Raw genomic sequence first — 12602 nt, forward strand, 5'->3', positions numbered from 1 at the left:
TCTTAATTTGTTCATTAACATTAGATCCAAGAGTGAACATATACAAGAATAATGACGACACTGGAATCAAATGTTCGTTGCATTGAATGTTTGAAGTACATACATTGATTTTTGACGCGCCACGATAGGCTCTCCATCAAATTCAACAAAAGATGGGACATTGGCTCACAATGAGAGAGACCACAAAACACGACATACTTAGAATTGATATTGACATGGTTAGACTTACCAACTTTGACAGGAGGGTCGGTATACACACTTCAAAGCAAATTTCAAAGATGGGACACTTCATCGGAGGCAACGGATTGGCGCTGAAAGTTCAAGGACAACGTGCCTTCATTAATGATGATAATGATTGGAGAGAACAATCCTGGAGTTAGAATCTCAGAAGGGAGGGCCTCTTTGGTTTCTGTTGACCTAGCTCAAATTGTTCTTTAGCACCTGACAATGGCAAGGCTTTCTCTGGTATGATATTTTCAAGGAGTTCAAGCTCTGACATTTTTCTTTTCCATTCCCAATCATTTTCCGGCCCAGAAGTGGTACAGGTAAAGGTAGTAAGATATATGAAGGGTTGAATGAGTGAAATGGTTCCCATGGTGGGTGTAGGAGGTGCAACACGGTTATGTGCAGGGTTCTCAGAAGCATTTGAGTTCAAGAAGAATGAGGGGATCCCTGTCTATCAGGTCATGGATGTCATCACCATCTCTCTTATTTCTCTCAAGACGAGACTTTCAGCATACTTAGCCATCTGGGCAATGTGAGAGGAAAAAGGTATAGTGGGCTAGACCAAGCGAGTTTAGAGATGAAAGCTTTTTTGGGGTTGATGGTAGACGAGTGACTAAGACTCCTGTCATGGACACCATAAACACTAGGCTCAATGAGAATTAATCGCATGACAATGTAATGCGCAAGTTGAGACAAAAGGTAGCGCCAACACATCCTTCCCTTGGATCAAAATCCGACAGCTTAATGGTTGTACATGAAGATGTGGTACGACAAGTACATGGTTTGTCAACAAGCCTAAAAGGATGATGACCACACTCAAGGTATTTAGAGAAAATTCGGCAGCATAACGGCTATACCAGGAGATGTGGTAAGGTAAGCACATGGTTTGTCAATGAACCCAAAAGGATAATGATTACGCTCAAGGGTTCTAAAAAAAATTGGCAGCATGACGGCTATACTAGGAGGGTCTCAGCAACTAAACATGAAGAGTATGCCGTCATGGTCAAGATAAAGCAGGGTTCTCAGCAAGAACACACACTCCGATAATGATAATGGCAAGATAGACTCACAATCGACATGTGGAACACGGTCTGATCAGGATCAATCAAAGGATCAGACTCATGGGAGATAGATCATGGCTAAGAGAGCCAAGCATCTGATGATAATCCACAGAATGGATAGAGAAGAATAATTGATTAGATTATGAAGGAAAACTTAACTAGGAAGTAAACCCTAATCTAATAACAAATATGTATACATATATATACATCCTAACCAGGGGCACCAACCCTAGTCTAATCTAGCGGAGCCAAGGAGGTCTCGACTCATGACAGACTGATGAGTGTACTAGGACCGCACTGTAGCCACGCAAGGTGAGCTACCCTAGTCTACAAATTGGACAAGGCTCCTAACTCTAGGCTTCACATGTGTAAGCAACATATGTTCGTCCTATATGAGTACATATATATAGTGTCCTAGCAAGGGTTCCCTAATTATGGTTCTAAAGGGAGCAACTAATATATATACATAATATAATAAAATGAAAGTAGGGCCCAGGCATTTCTGCAGGGTACTATGCTTATGACCATACCCTTGATGTATAACGCCAGCACACCCAGCATTATACAGAGTATGTTCATTGCTCATCGGCTGCTGTAGAACACCAGCACACCCAGTGTCTACGGCTGCAGCTCTGGCGCATAGCTCGGAAATAGATACAACGGCTCCCATCTGGTGCGCGTCATATCTATTCCCTGAGGCCAATAATGAAAATAATGAAAGAAATAAAGAATATGACAATGCATGATGTGCAGTGTGTGAATCCCTTGTTTTATTTACGCACCTAATTGGTGCCCCTGGATTTCTAACGATAAAGTTCCCATTTAACTTGGTTTTGACCCAAATTTCTTCAAAATTAATAAAAATGGCATTTTTACAGAGTTAGGCAATGTTCCAAGAAATCCCCAGCAGAGTCGCCAGCCTGTGGAACCAGATCCGGGACGGGCGTGAGGGGACGGGCCCCCGCGCGAGTCTCTCTAGATCGTCCACGTGAAGGAGAGCCCCACCAAGGAACTCTCGAAAGAGTGCCCCTCACAGCATGAGCGGCGATGTAAAGTGAGATACCTCTCGATTCGGGGACTAGCCCGGATTCGAGGCGTACCTTAAACAAAGAAGAGTCGCCATCCAAGGAAGTGGGCCCTGGATCCCATGCTGTGCTCTGTTGCAACGGATAACCAGAGATATAAAATAGGGTTCGTGCCTGATGACGAATGGGGAAGGGATTAGGCGCCCCCAATTCGCCCAAGTGCTAGCACCTGGTCTCTTATGCCATTTATTATTAATTTTGAAGAGTTTTGGGCGAAAATCATGCGAAATGAGAACGAATATCTCCGAGATAACGTCTAGCTAATCATGCATGTCTCGGAGATGAATAAGAAGCACACACAAAAGAAATGAAAGATATGTCGCCTAAGAATAGCTAGGTTATGAGTGCCATGCCTAATTGGTGTCTAAGTTCTGGTGGACAAGCACATGCATGTTACAGCTAAAGGTATAGGATCTGTACATAAAAATAAGAAAACACAGCAAAACACACAACACAACACGACTCGACACACGACCCGACACGACAAACCCTAGACTCTAATGCAATACTTGACTCGGACCAGGATGGCCATCCATCCTAGCTGCACTACGTATCCCGGCCTCGGGAAGAATCAGAGCCAACGTAGTTCGGTGTCCTATGCTAAACTACAATGCCTAAACCTCTAGGACCGCTATCCTAGACTCGATCAACTAGACTCGACTAGTTTTTAAAGCTTTTTGTGCGATTGCTTAAATTCAAGTGGATTGTGATTTTTACGACTCTCTATATGTACTAACTAATGCAAGTTGATTAGCCTTAAGCTAATGCAGGTGGGCCCTACATCCTATGTGTATCTAGGCTGTGCATTCTAAGGAAAACCATGGGTTGACTATATGCTTCCTAGTCTAGCCATCGGTTCGACTAAATGTCTAACCGATCGACTTGAGGCCTCCTAACTCTAGGGACACTCACACGACAGGACACACCATATCAATACAAATCAGGACCGACTCCTAACTCTAAAACACCCTAAATATCTAGGACAGACTCCTAACTCTAGGGGAAGATCTTTTTGAAAAGGTTTTGAAGAAGTTTTGTATTTTTGGAAATTTTGAAATGCTTATTTTTAAAGGTTTGGCTGGACCTGGGATGTGGACCCCAAGCTGCACTACGTACCCTGTTGAAAGGGATCAAGCCAACGTAGTTCGGACTGAATTCCTAACTACTCTGCAAATGACTCAAGATTTTTGAGATTTTTGATTTTTAAAATGTTTTTGGATTTTGAATTGTTTTTGAGATGTTTTTGAATTTGCAAGTGTTTTTGGAATGTTTTTGTTGTTTTCAAGTGTTTTTGGAATGTTTTTGTTGTTTTCAAGTATTTTTGAAATGTTTTTGTTGTTTTTTTGACACCAGAGAATAAAATCCTATCATCATAAGGGTAGGGAGACTTCTGGAATCCCGCAAAGGTTGGACAGCATCCTATGCTTTGCGGGGGAACGAACAGGAAAATAACTCGGCAAGGGTTGGACAGCATCCTATACCTTGCAGGAGCGGGTAAAGATCACGACTTGATGAGAGGATGGACAGAATCCTAACCCCTATGATGATAGGAAAAACTCCTGGACTGACTGAAGGACTGACTCCTGTGCTGAAGACTGTTATAATTACTATTTATAATTACTATACAAGATTACTATTCAAAAATACTATTCATAATTACTATTTATAGGTACTATTCAAAACTACTATTCATAATTACTATTTATAAGTACTATTCAAAACTACTATTCATAATTACTATTTATAAGTACTATTCAAAACTACTATTCATAGTAGGACTCGTTGATGTGGGACCCGCTGTTGTGGGACCCGCTGTGGGACCCGTTGTGGGACCCGCTGTGGGACCCGCTGATGTGGGACCCGCGGATGTGGGACCCTCTGTGGGACCCGCTTTGGGACCCGTTGTGGGACCCGCTGATGTGGGACCCGCTGGAGGTGGGGCCCGCTGGAGGTGGGACCCGCTGATGTGGGACCCACTGCTGTGGGACCCACTGTTGTGGGACCCGTTGTGGGACCCACTGTTGTGGGACCCGCTGGGACCCGCTGTGGGACCTACTGATGTGGGACCCGCTGTAGGACCCGTTGTGGGACCCACTGTGGGACCCGTGTAGTGCAAAGAATGAATAATTAAAAAAAAAAAAAATGAACTTACGCCACAAGAGATCCAGGAAGGTGTTGACAGAATCGTGCTTGTGTGGGGCCCGCTGATGTGGGACCCGCTGATGTGGGACCCGCTGGAGGTGGGGCCCGCTGGAGGTGGGGTGGAGGAGATGTGGATGCCGGTGGAGCTCCGGTGGTTGGTTGGGAGGATGTCGGAGAAGGTGGTGGTGATCGGTGGATGGCCGGTCGGAAATGGGTTTGGCCTCGCCGGATTCCGGCTGGGTTGCCGGAGGAGAAGACTCTCTCTCTCTCTCTCTCTCTCTCTCTCTCTCTCTCTCTCTCTACAGATCTCTCCTCTCTCTCTCTCTCTCTCTCCCCTCTGCAGATCTCTCTCTCTCTCCCTCTCCCCTCTGGTTTTTTTCCTTTTTTTTTTTTTTTTTCTCTCTGGTTCCCTCCCTCTGGTTTTTCTTCTACTGTCGTTTTCTTCTTTTTTTTTGTTTTTCCCTCTGGTTCTCGTTCTCCTCTGCTCCCTTTTTCTCCACTGTCGATTTCCTTTTTTCTTTTTTCTTTTTTTTCCTTCGTTCTCCCCTCCTGGTTTTTTTTTTCTCTTTTTTTCCACTGTGTTTTTTTTCTTTTTTGCTCCTCCTTTTTTCTCTGGTTCTTTCTCTCTGCGAGAGAACCGAGCTCTCCTCTTGAGTGGGGAGACTCATCATGAGGAGAGCAATCATCATTTATTTTTTGTCCCCCTCTTGTCCCCCCCATTTCCCATTTCTTTGCAAAATAATAAATAACAAAATAAAAAATAATTTTCAAATGGCTTGATCATGATCTTGGATGCCATGCGAAAACCAAAACCACTCATTACGCCCACTTTAAAAACAAAGAAAATGATGACTGTCCTTATTCTCTCTTTGACCACATAAGCGGGTCCCACAACAGCGGGCCCCACACAAGCGGGCCCCACGCAAGCGGGTCCCACATCAGCGGGCCCCACATCAGCAGGTCCCACACAAACGGGCCCCACAAAAGCGGCCCCCACAAAAGCGGGTCCCACACAGGCGGGTCCCACACAAACGGGTCCCACACAAGCGGGCCCCACATTCTCTTTTGCTCGGATTAATTTCATTCATTTTCCGTCTGACCTCGGGATTTTATTCGAATATGCGGGTTTAGGGCCTTGTCAAAATGGGGTGTCTACACTCATCAATCTTTTCCTCAATATATTGTCCTTTTGTGGCGATGAGTGAGTACTTATACTGCATATGCATACGTACATCGGACCTGACTTTACGCAACCCATTGTTACTTCTGGAAAACTAAACTAATGTTGTTTCTTGACCATATTCTTCTATTCTCAATTTCTTTTTAATTTTTTTTCTGAAGGGATTTTGATGAGAACTTGCAGGAAGCTTTCCAGAAGTATTGGAAATCAGAGGCATCAAACCTAGCACCACAAACTTCTTGCATGAGTACATGATCATCAAAGATGGCAGATAATACTTGATGTTGCTAAAGAACGTGAAGAAATTCACCGCACAATAAATCCTCAATACAGTTCAATTTTGCAACTTAAGTATGGGATAAGAAATGATGTTTTATGTCCTCATTGCTTTGGAATGCTGCGGTATCATTTTCATGTAATTTAGGAACAAGATTAACTACAACTAGGATCTTAAAGAGTTCCTAGAGGAGTGGCTTATATGAGTCTAATATTCTTCTGAGATTACTTGCTCTATACCAAGCCCAGTGTTTCATTCCGACTTAAGTTGCATGATGATATCCATATTATAGTTGGTTGAGCTGTTATAGTAGCTTCAATCTCTTCAAATTCAACTGCTTTCAGTCATAGCTTTCCTTGCAGAGTAGAAAGAATAGGCATGCTTCAGATCATTAAAAAAACACATTTTTGAACCCTTTTTAAGAATTTAAAAGATTGTAAGTGGGATATGATTGTAGTGGTGGCCCAACCTGTGGCCTTTGGATGTTTTTTAGCAGCAGCATCAGCTACCATTATATTAATTTAAATGTCAAGTGATTGCACGTGCAATGCACAAAATTTTAAAAAGTTTTATTCATAACTTCAGCTTAAGCTAACTCCATTAGTGAAAGTTCGAAACTATCTCGGTTTCTTGCATTGTCTGATTAAAATTTTAGTAAGTGAATATTTGCCCCAACTTAGGTTTTATTCTTTTCAGAAAATCTAGAAAAGCGATTCTTCTACAGAGGAAGATCAAAGAATGCACCCTAAATTATCAAAATGCCAGAAATATGGTTACAGTAGGAAAAAAGAAAGGAACGGTAGATAAATACTAGAGTGGCACCTTGGCCCTAGCAATGATCTTAGATGAATAACGAAAGTAGTTGTCAACAGCAATGAAATTGCATCTTTTCTTTTTGTGGGGATTTTACCAGTAAATATCTAATTTGCAAAATAGGTACGGATTAATCATGAATTGTGTTTCCAAATGTTATAACATTTTTAAAAAAAAATTCCAATGAGTACCTGAACACTAACAAAGCTAGCCTACTTTTTCCGTGCAGTAATTTTTGTGTTGGTATACATGTGAAATTTGCAATCATCTTTTAGTATAAGAAATAGCTTTGTTAAAAGTTTTTCAGGGGAAAAAATCATTTTCCTCAATAATACGGACTTTTTAGAATCACTTTTCCAACCTCATCTTATGCATTTAGATTAATTGAATCATGTGATGGACTTGATATCTTATTATGTTTCTTCTCAATTTTGGCGTTTGATTCAAATAAATGAACGCACAAGGCCTAAGGGTGCATTTGGATTATCGGAATCAGGCGCTTGAATTGATATCATTTTCCAATTCCGTCTAATTCTGGCATCTGATTCAGATAAATGAATGGAATAAGAAGGGGCGGAATAGATGGGGAAAAAAACCGGTGAGATGGTATTCTATTTCTGCCCCGGTCAGAATTAAATACTAATTAAAAAGTTTTATTAGAATTTTTTTCATTCCAATGAAAATAGGAATAAGAATCGAAATAGGATGTCGATTCCAATTCCTTATTCTGGCAATCCAAACACACCCTTAAATCTAGGCCCAGCAAAAAGTGACCCGGACCCGCGGGTCCACCCGGCCCGCCCGTAAATTCCGGGTCCGGGTCACCAATCTATGACCAGTTTGAAATTGTCCTGCGGGTCCACTCGGCCCGTCAAAACTGGGCCGGGCATGGTGACCCTCGGGTGCCCGTAGAGAATTACAAAAGTTTTATTTTGGCATTTTTTTCCTGTAATTGTCATAATTTTTAATTTTCTTTGTAGTTTTTTCGGTAATTGTCATATTTTAATACATTCTTTTGGCATTTTTTTGGTAATTTTTCTACTTTGCTTCCATTTTCCGTAATTTTTCATTTAAAACTAATTAGTACCCGCATGATTATTATATATTGCTATTATTTATTGCTAGTAACCTTTGCGCAAATCGTACTTTGCCGATCTTTGCAGCAAAGGATGGGCGACAAGCCGAAAAGTAGCCTCGGGGAAGGTGGCTAGCGAATCCCTATACAAAAAAAAAATCTTAAAAATAATACGTCAGAAATCCGGGAGACCGGCCCGGGTCTAAGCATAGTGACCCGTAAAATTTTCCGGGTCAAAACTGGCCCGGCCCGCCCGTTTGCCAGGTCTACTTAAATCCCAGCGATCATTTATGGCCAGAATTTTCAGATTTGGCAAACGGCAGCTTCATTGATTCTTGGCCTTCTTCCAAATATGCTGCATCATATTATGATGCACTGTGCCTATGTTGGGTCAATTGTAACTCAAGAAGAAACTTGGGCTGTTTTGTATCTTAACATGTGCTTGAAAGGGCCTTTAATATAAACAAATAGTAAGAAAACCACACTGATGGTACAAGGTTTCTCAGTATACACAGCGCAACAATAACATACAATTCCCAGGCAGCTATAAAAAGCTAATCACAAAGAGTGCAAATAACAAGAGCACTGCTATGATTAAAATAATGGGTTCCAATATCAATCTCCCCAATCAATACTATAACTTAATTACAACCCAAAAAATGAAAACAAACAAATGAAAGAATATGAAGTCCCTCCCAATTTTTTCAATGAAAATTTGCAAAAATGTTCAGCAAATTAACGTTTGTGATTAGCTGCAGAAACATCTTTGCTCGGCGACAGTGAATTGGCCGACGACGGGGAATTCTCGCCATCCGGCGGCATGTCCGAAAGGGCCGCCAGAATCCGCCGTATGCTAACCGAACGGGCAGTTTTAAAGCTTAGGGATCTCATATTGGGAGAGAATATATTGGACGACTTGGAAAGGATGAGATAAACCAGAGCTTGGACAAGGGCGAAAATTGCAGTCTTCATAAGAAATTCGCTTGTGCTATCACTGAAGAAACCTTCAATCGCCATTTCTAGAGACCAGAAGTTGCAGAATTCAAGGGCAGATTGAGAAGAATAGGTAAAATTAGAAGTGGCAATGTTATGTCCAAGACTACAGCAGGTGACCTTCTTATATAGTTGTTATCAAGCCGCCTTGTTGACTATAACGTGAGCAAGAAGAAGCCATGAAACTTCGATTACTTTTTTAAGTACCCAAAATGCCCTTACTCTGACTTTTGACTGCTGCCAAATTTGTTTTGACTATGTCTAAAATAGACACGAGGAGGAAAGCCTAATAGAGCAAAGTGGGTCCCATTTTGGATTGATCTGAACCGTTCATCTTAGAAGCCTTGAATCTGTTATGGCCCAAAAATGATTTGGTTTTGAGCCGTCCACTCACAAAACACATTATATGATGATAAAAATTGCATGATTGGCTTGATTTTCCGTCCAAAAAGAGATCTGAAGTGAGGCCTGTCAAATGAACAGTCCGGATCATTTAAAAAGTGGGACCAGCTATTCTGTAGTGTACACATCATATAATCGCACTACAGTGGGCTGTGGCGAGTGAAAAAACAGGGGCGAATACTTCAGGCAGAATAGTGCGTGTTTGAAAACGCCACGCCCCAATTGATAGCTTAGATCACCTGCTCACGTAACAAATAGATGGCGTGTCCGCTCCTTTGTGTCCCACTATTTTAGGCCAATGGGAAGGGGCCGATCTCCAACACGAAAATTCCTCGGTGCCTGAAAAATCTCTCTTACGTGTAAAAGTGACTCTCGTGAAAGCCATCAAAACCGAACTATAGTTATCTAATCAGTCACGTATGACGCATCTCACTCTAGAATGGTGGACAACTTCTCATGGTCAACTAATCCTAACAGTCCAAGGATAACTTCTCCAGAATATGACTAAAATACCCTTCTCGAGTAGTCATAAATTCAAAAGATGGGGCTGTCCGAATGAAAAAAAAAGGGTGAATATATATCACTTCCCTTTTTTCTTTTTTGAAAGTTTCACAACTTGACTGCAGAAAGATTTTACCTTAAAAAAAGAGCTCTTCTGTAAAAACGGGATTCCATTTGAGCCACGTCCACTAAAAGACAAATTGAGGAGCTCAAATCCGCATAAGAGCAATGTTAAATCAACGGTCATTTCAGTCCCGTTTTTATTTTCCAAACGGAATCCTGTTTTCGAGTTTTCCAAAAAACGAAACTGAACAAGTCTTATAGACTCTTCATCTATTTCTTGTTAAACTGGACAACCCTTCACAAAATTCTTGTTTTAGTTCTGTCTTTGTCGCTAGCTTTATCTTGTCTTCTAAGCTCTTCATTTGTTTCTTGTTTTAGTTTTTCTCCGTCGCTCTCTTTAAAGAGGTAGGCGAAAACATTCTCCTTTATCTTGCAAGTGACTTTTGTAGAAAGGCATTTAGCGGTCGGCTGTTGAATGAGAGAGCAATAGAGTAGCCACCTCATATGAATTAGACGAATCAGACAAAATTTGCTGAAAAGTGAGCCTATGTGTCTGCTCTCTCATACAACAGCCAGCCACAAAATGATTTTCCGCGGGAGTCCCTAGCAAATCACAACTATAAATTTACCAAAATTTAAGCCTGTGTGGCTGCTCTCACATGCAACAGACTAGCTGCGAAATGCCTTCTGCAATGGTCCCTAGTAAATCCCCTCATTAAATAACCCAAAATATACCTATCCCATGAAAATCGATAAAAAAAAAATCCATAGCTTGTAAAAAAAAAACAATGAAAGTACTCAGATTTCAAAGAAACTTATTGAAAACCTCGGCGAATAGTAAGGTAGATCGGCTTGAAAGAGCTAAAGTATCCTTATATTAATAGAAAATGACCATAAAAACTCTTTTTAATGGCTAACCAAAATACTCCTACCTAATTCAATAAGGGTATTTTGGTCATTTTTTACCAGATAGGGGAGTTTTTGTCATTTTGGATTAGCGGGATTTTTGTTCATTTTCTATGAGATAAAGACATTCTGGCTATTTGCTCGAAACTGATGGGACTGAGGATTGAAAATGGTACTGACTCTTGTGAAAATTTATTTTAGAAAGCAAATGAAGACGTTGTTTGATCTTATACTATATTGGCACTCCACATTAGAACATTGTAGTAGAGTGAATGAATAAAACCATCATTGAAAATGCATGGTGTATGCTTTCAAATGTTGGCTTGTCAAACATTTTGGGGAAAAAGCGATGACGATCCCAACCAATTTCATAGTCATTGGATGCCCTTGTACAACAAATTAGATGTGAAAATCCTTAGGAGGAATGGTTAGATAATGCTTGTGTTCATGTTAAGGATGGTAAATTAGATTCTAGAGCCAGGAACTGTATCTTTCTTAATTAGTTATGCACAGGGGTGAAGGGTTAAAGCTTTTGGTGTCATGGCCCTAAGTCATCAAAGTTAAAATCATTAGGGATATAACTTTTCTTGAGTTTTCTTTGTTGCCTCCGAGAAAGAAAAATGATAAGAGTGGGGATGATAATAAGGCTGATTTCGCAGAGGTGGAGTTTGACACTCCTATTTCAGGGAAGAAGAAGGTAGGGACACTTAATCCTTCACATGATACTAAAAATAACTAACTTAACAGTCAAGAATGTGTAGCACCAATAACAATCCAAAACCCTTAGATACGAGTTTGAATGTATGGTAGTTTGAATGTAAGGTTTTATTCTTTTCAGAAAAATCCAGAAAAGTGATTCTTCTACAGAGGAAGATTAAAGAATGCACCCTAAATTATCAAAATGCCAGAAGTATGGTTAAAGTAGGAAAAAAGAAAGGAACAGTGGATAAATACTAGAGTGGCACCTTGGCCCTAGCAATGATCTTAGATGAAAAACGAAAGTAATTGTCAACAGCAGCGAAATTGCATCTTTTCTTTTTGTGGGGACTTTACCAGTAAATATCTAATCTGCAAAATAGGTACCAATTATTCATGAACCCTGTTACCAAAATGTTGTAACATTTTTTTTTAATATTTCCAATGAGCCCCTGAGTACTAACAAAGCTAACCTACTTTTTCTCCGCAGTAATTTTTGTTTTGGTATACATGTGAAAATTGCAATCATCTTTTAGTATAAGAAATAGCTCTGCTAAAAGTTTTTCAGAGGAAAAAAATCATTTTCCTCAATAATGACTTTTTAGAATCACTTTTCAAAAAATTGGGCTTTTGGGTCCTTATCTTAATTCTTATGAAGTTATTAAAGGATTCTTTACAAAATGAGGGTAGTAGGGCCTATATCAGTCAGTCCCCAAGGCTATGTCTGGCAGCCAGGAATTTTTTATCAGGGGCCGTTTGGATACGCGGATTTTAGAATCCAAGTTTTAGGTTGAAAACATTGTACAAGAGTCGAGAGGGTTCATGATCAAGCTGTTGTGTGCTGTCCTGACTGCATTTCTTAGATTCTAAGTAAGAAATCCAAGTATCTTAGATTTGAAGTAAGAAATCCAAGTTTTTTAAATCTCTCCCGCATCCTCTGATTTCTAAAACCTAGAAACATGGGATTATCTGCTGCTCTCTCGCTGACGGAAGAAGGGCAAGAAATCAGAAAACAACGGCTAGTCCGCTTCTTCTCTTGTCTAGGTTCTAAAATCCGCATATCCAAACGGCCCTTCGGTGTCTCCAAGTAGCTAAAAATCAGGCAAAAGTCATCCTATTTTGAGTAAGTTTTTTGTTTCCTGATTTTTAGCCACTTATCATCACTTGGGAGACACTAGTTTCC

At 40.6% G+C, this 12602-nt stretch overlaps 1 protein-coding gene across 1 annotated transcript; it reads right to left on the reverse strand.

Moving 5' to 3' along the window:
* Positions 1 to 8297: 8297 nt before the first annotated feature.
* Positions 8298 to 8963, reverse strand: LOC143876808 (uncharacterized). The gene has a single exon (XM_077378503.1). The coding sequence runs from the start codon at positions 8873 to 8875 to the stop codon at positions 8594 to 8596; it is 282 nt and encodes a 93-aa protein (XP_077234618.1). The 5' UTR covers positions 8876 to 8963; the 3' UTR covers positions 8298 to 8593.
* Between the last annotated feature and the right edge of the window lie 3639 nt (positions 8964 to 12602).

Source organism: Tasmannia lanceolata, unplaced genomic scaffold, assembly GCF_043159265.1.
Source record: "Tasmannia lanceolata isolate RefF3 unplaced genomic scaffold, GAP_Taslan_0.1 ptg000005l, whole genome shotgun sequence".
NCBI lineage: Eukaryota > Viridiplantae > Streptophyta > Magnoliopsida > Canellales > Winteraceae > Tasmannia > Tasmannia lanceolata.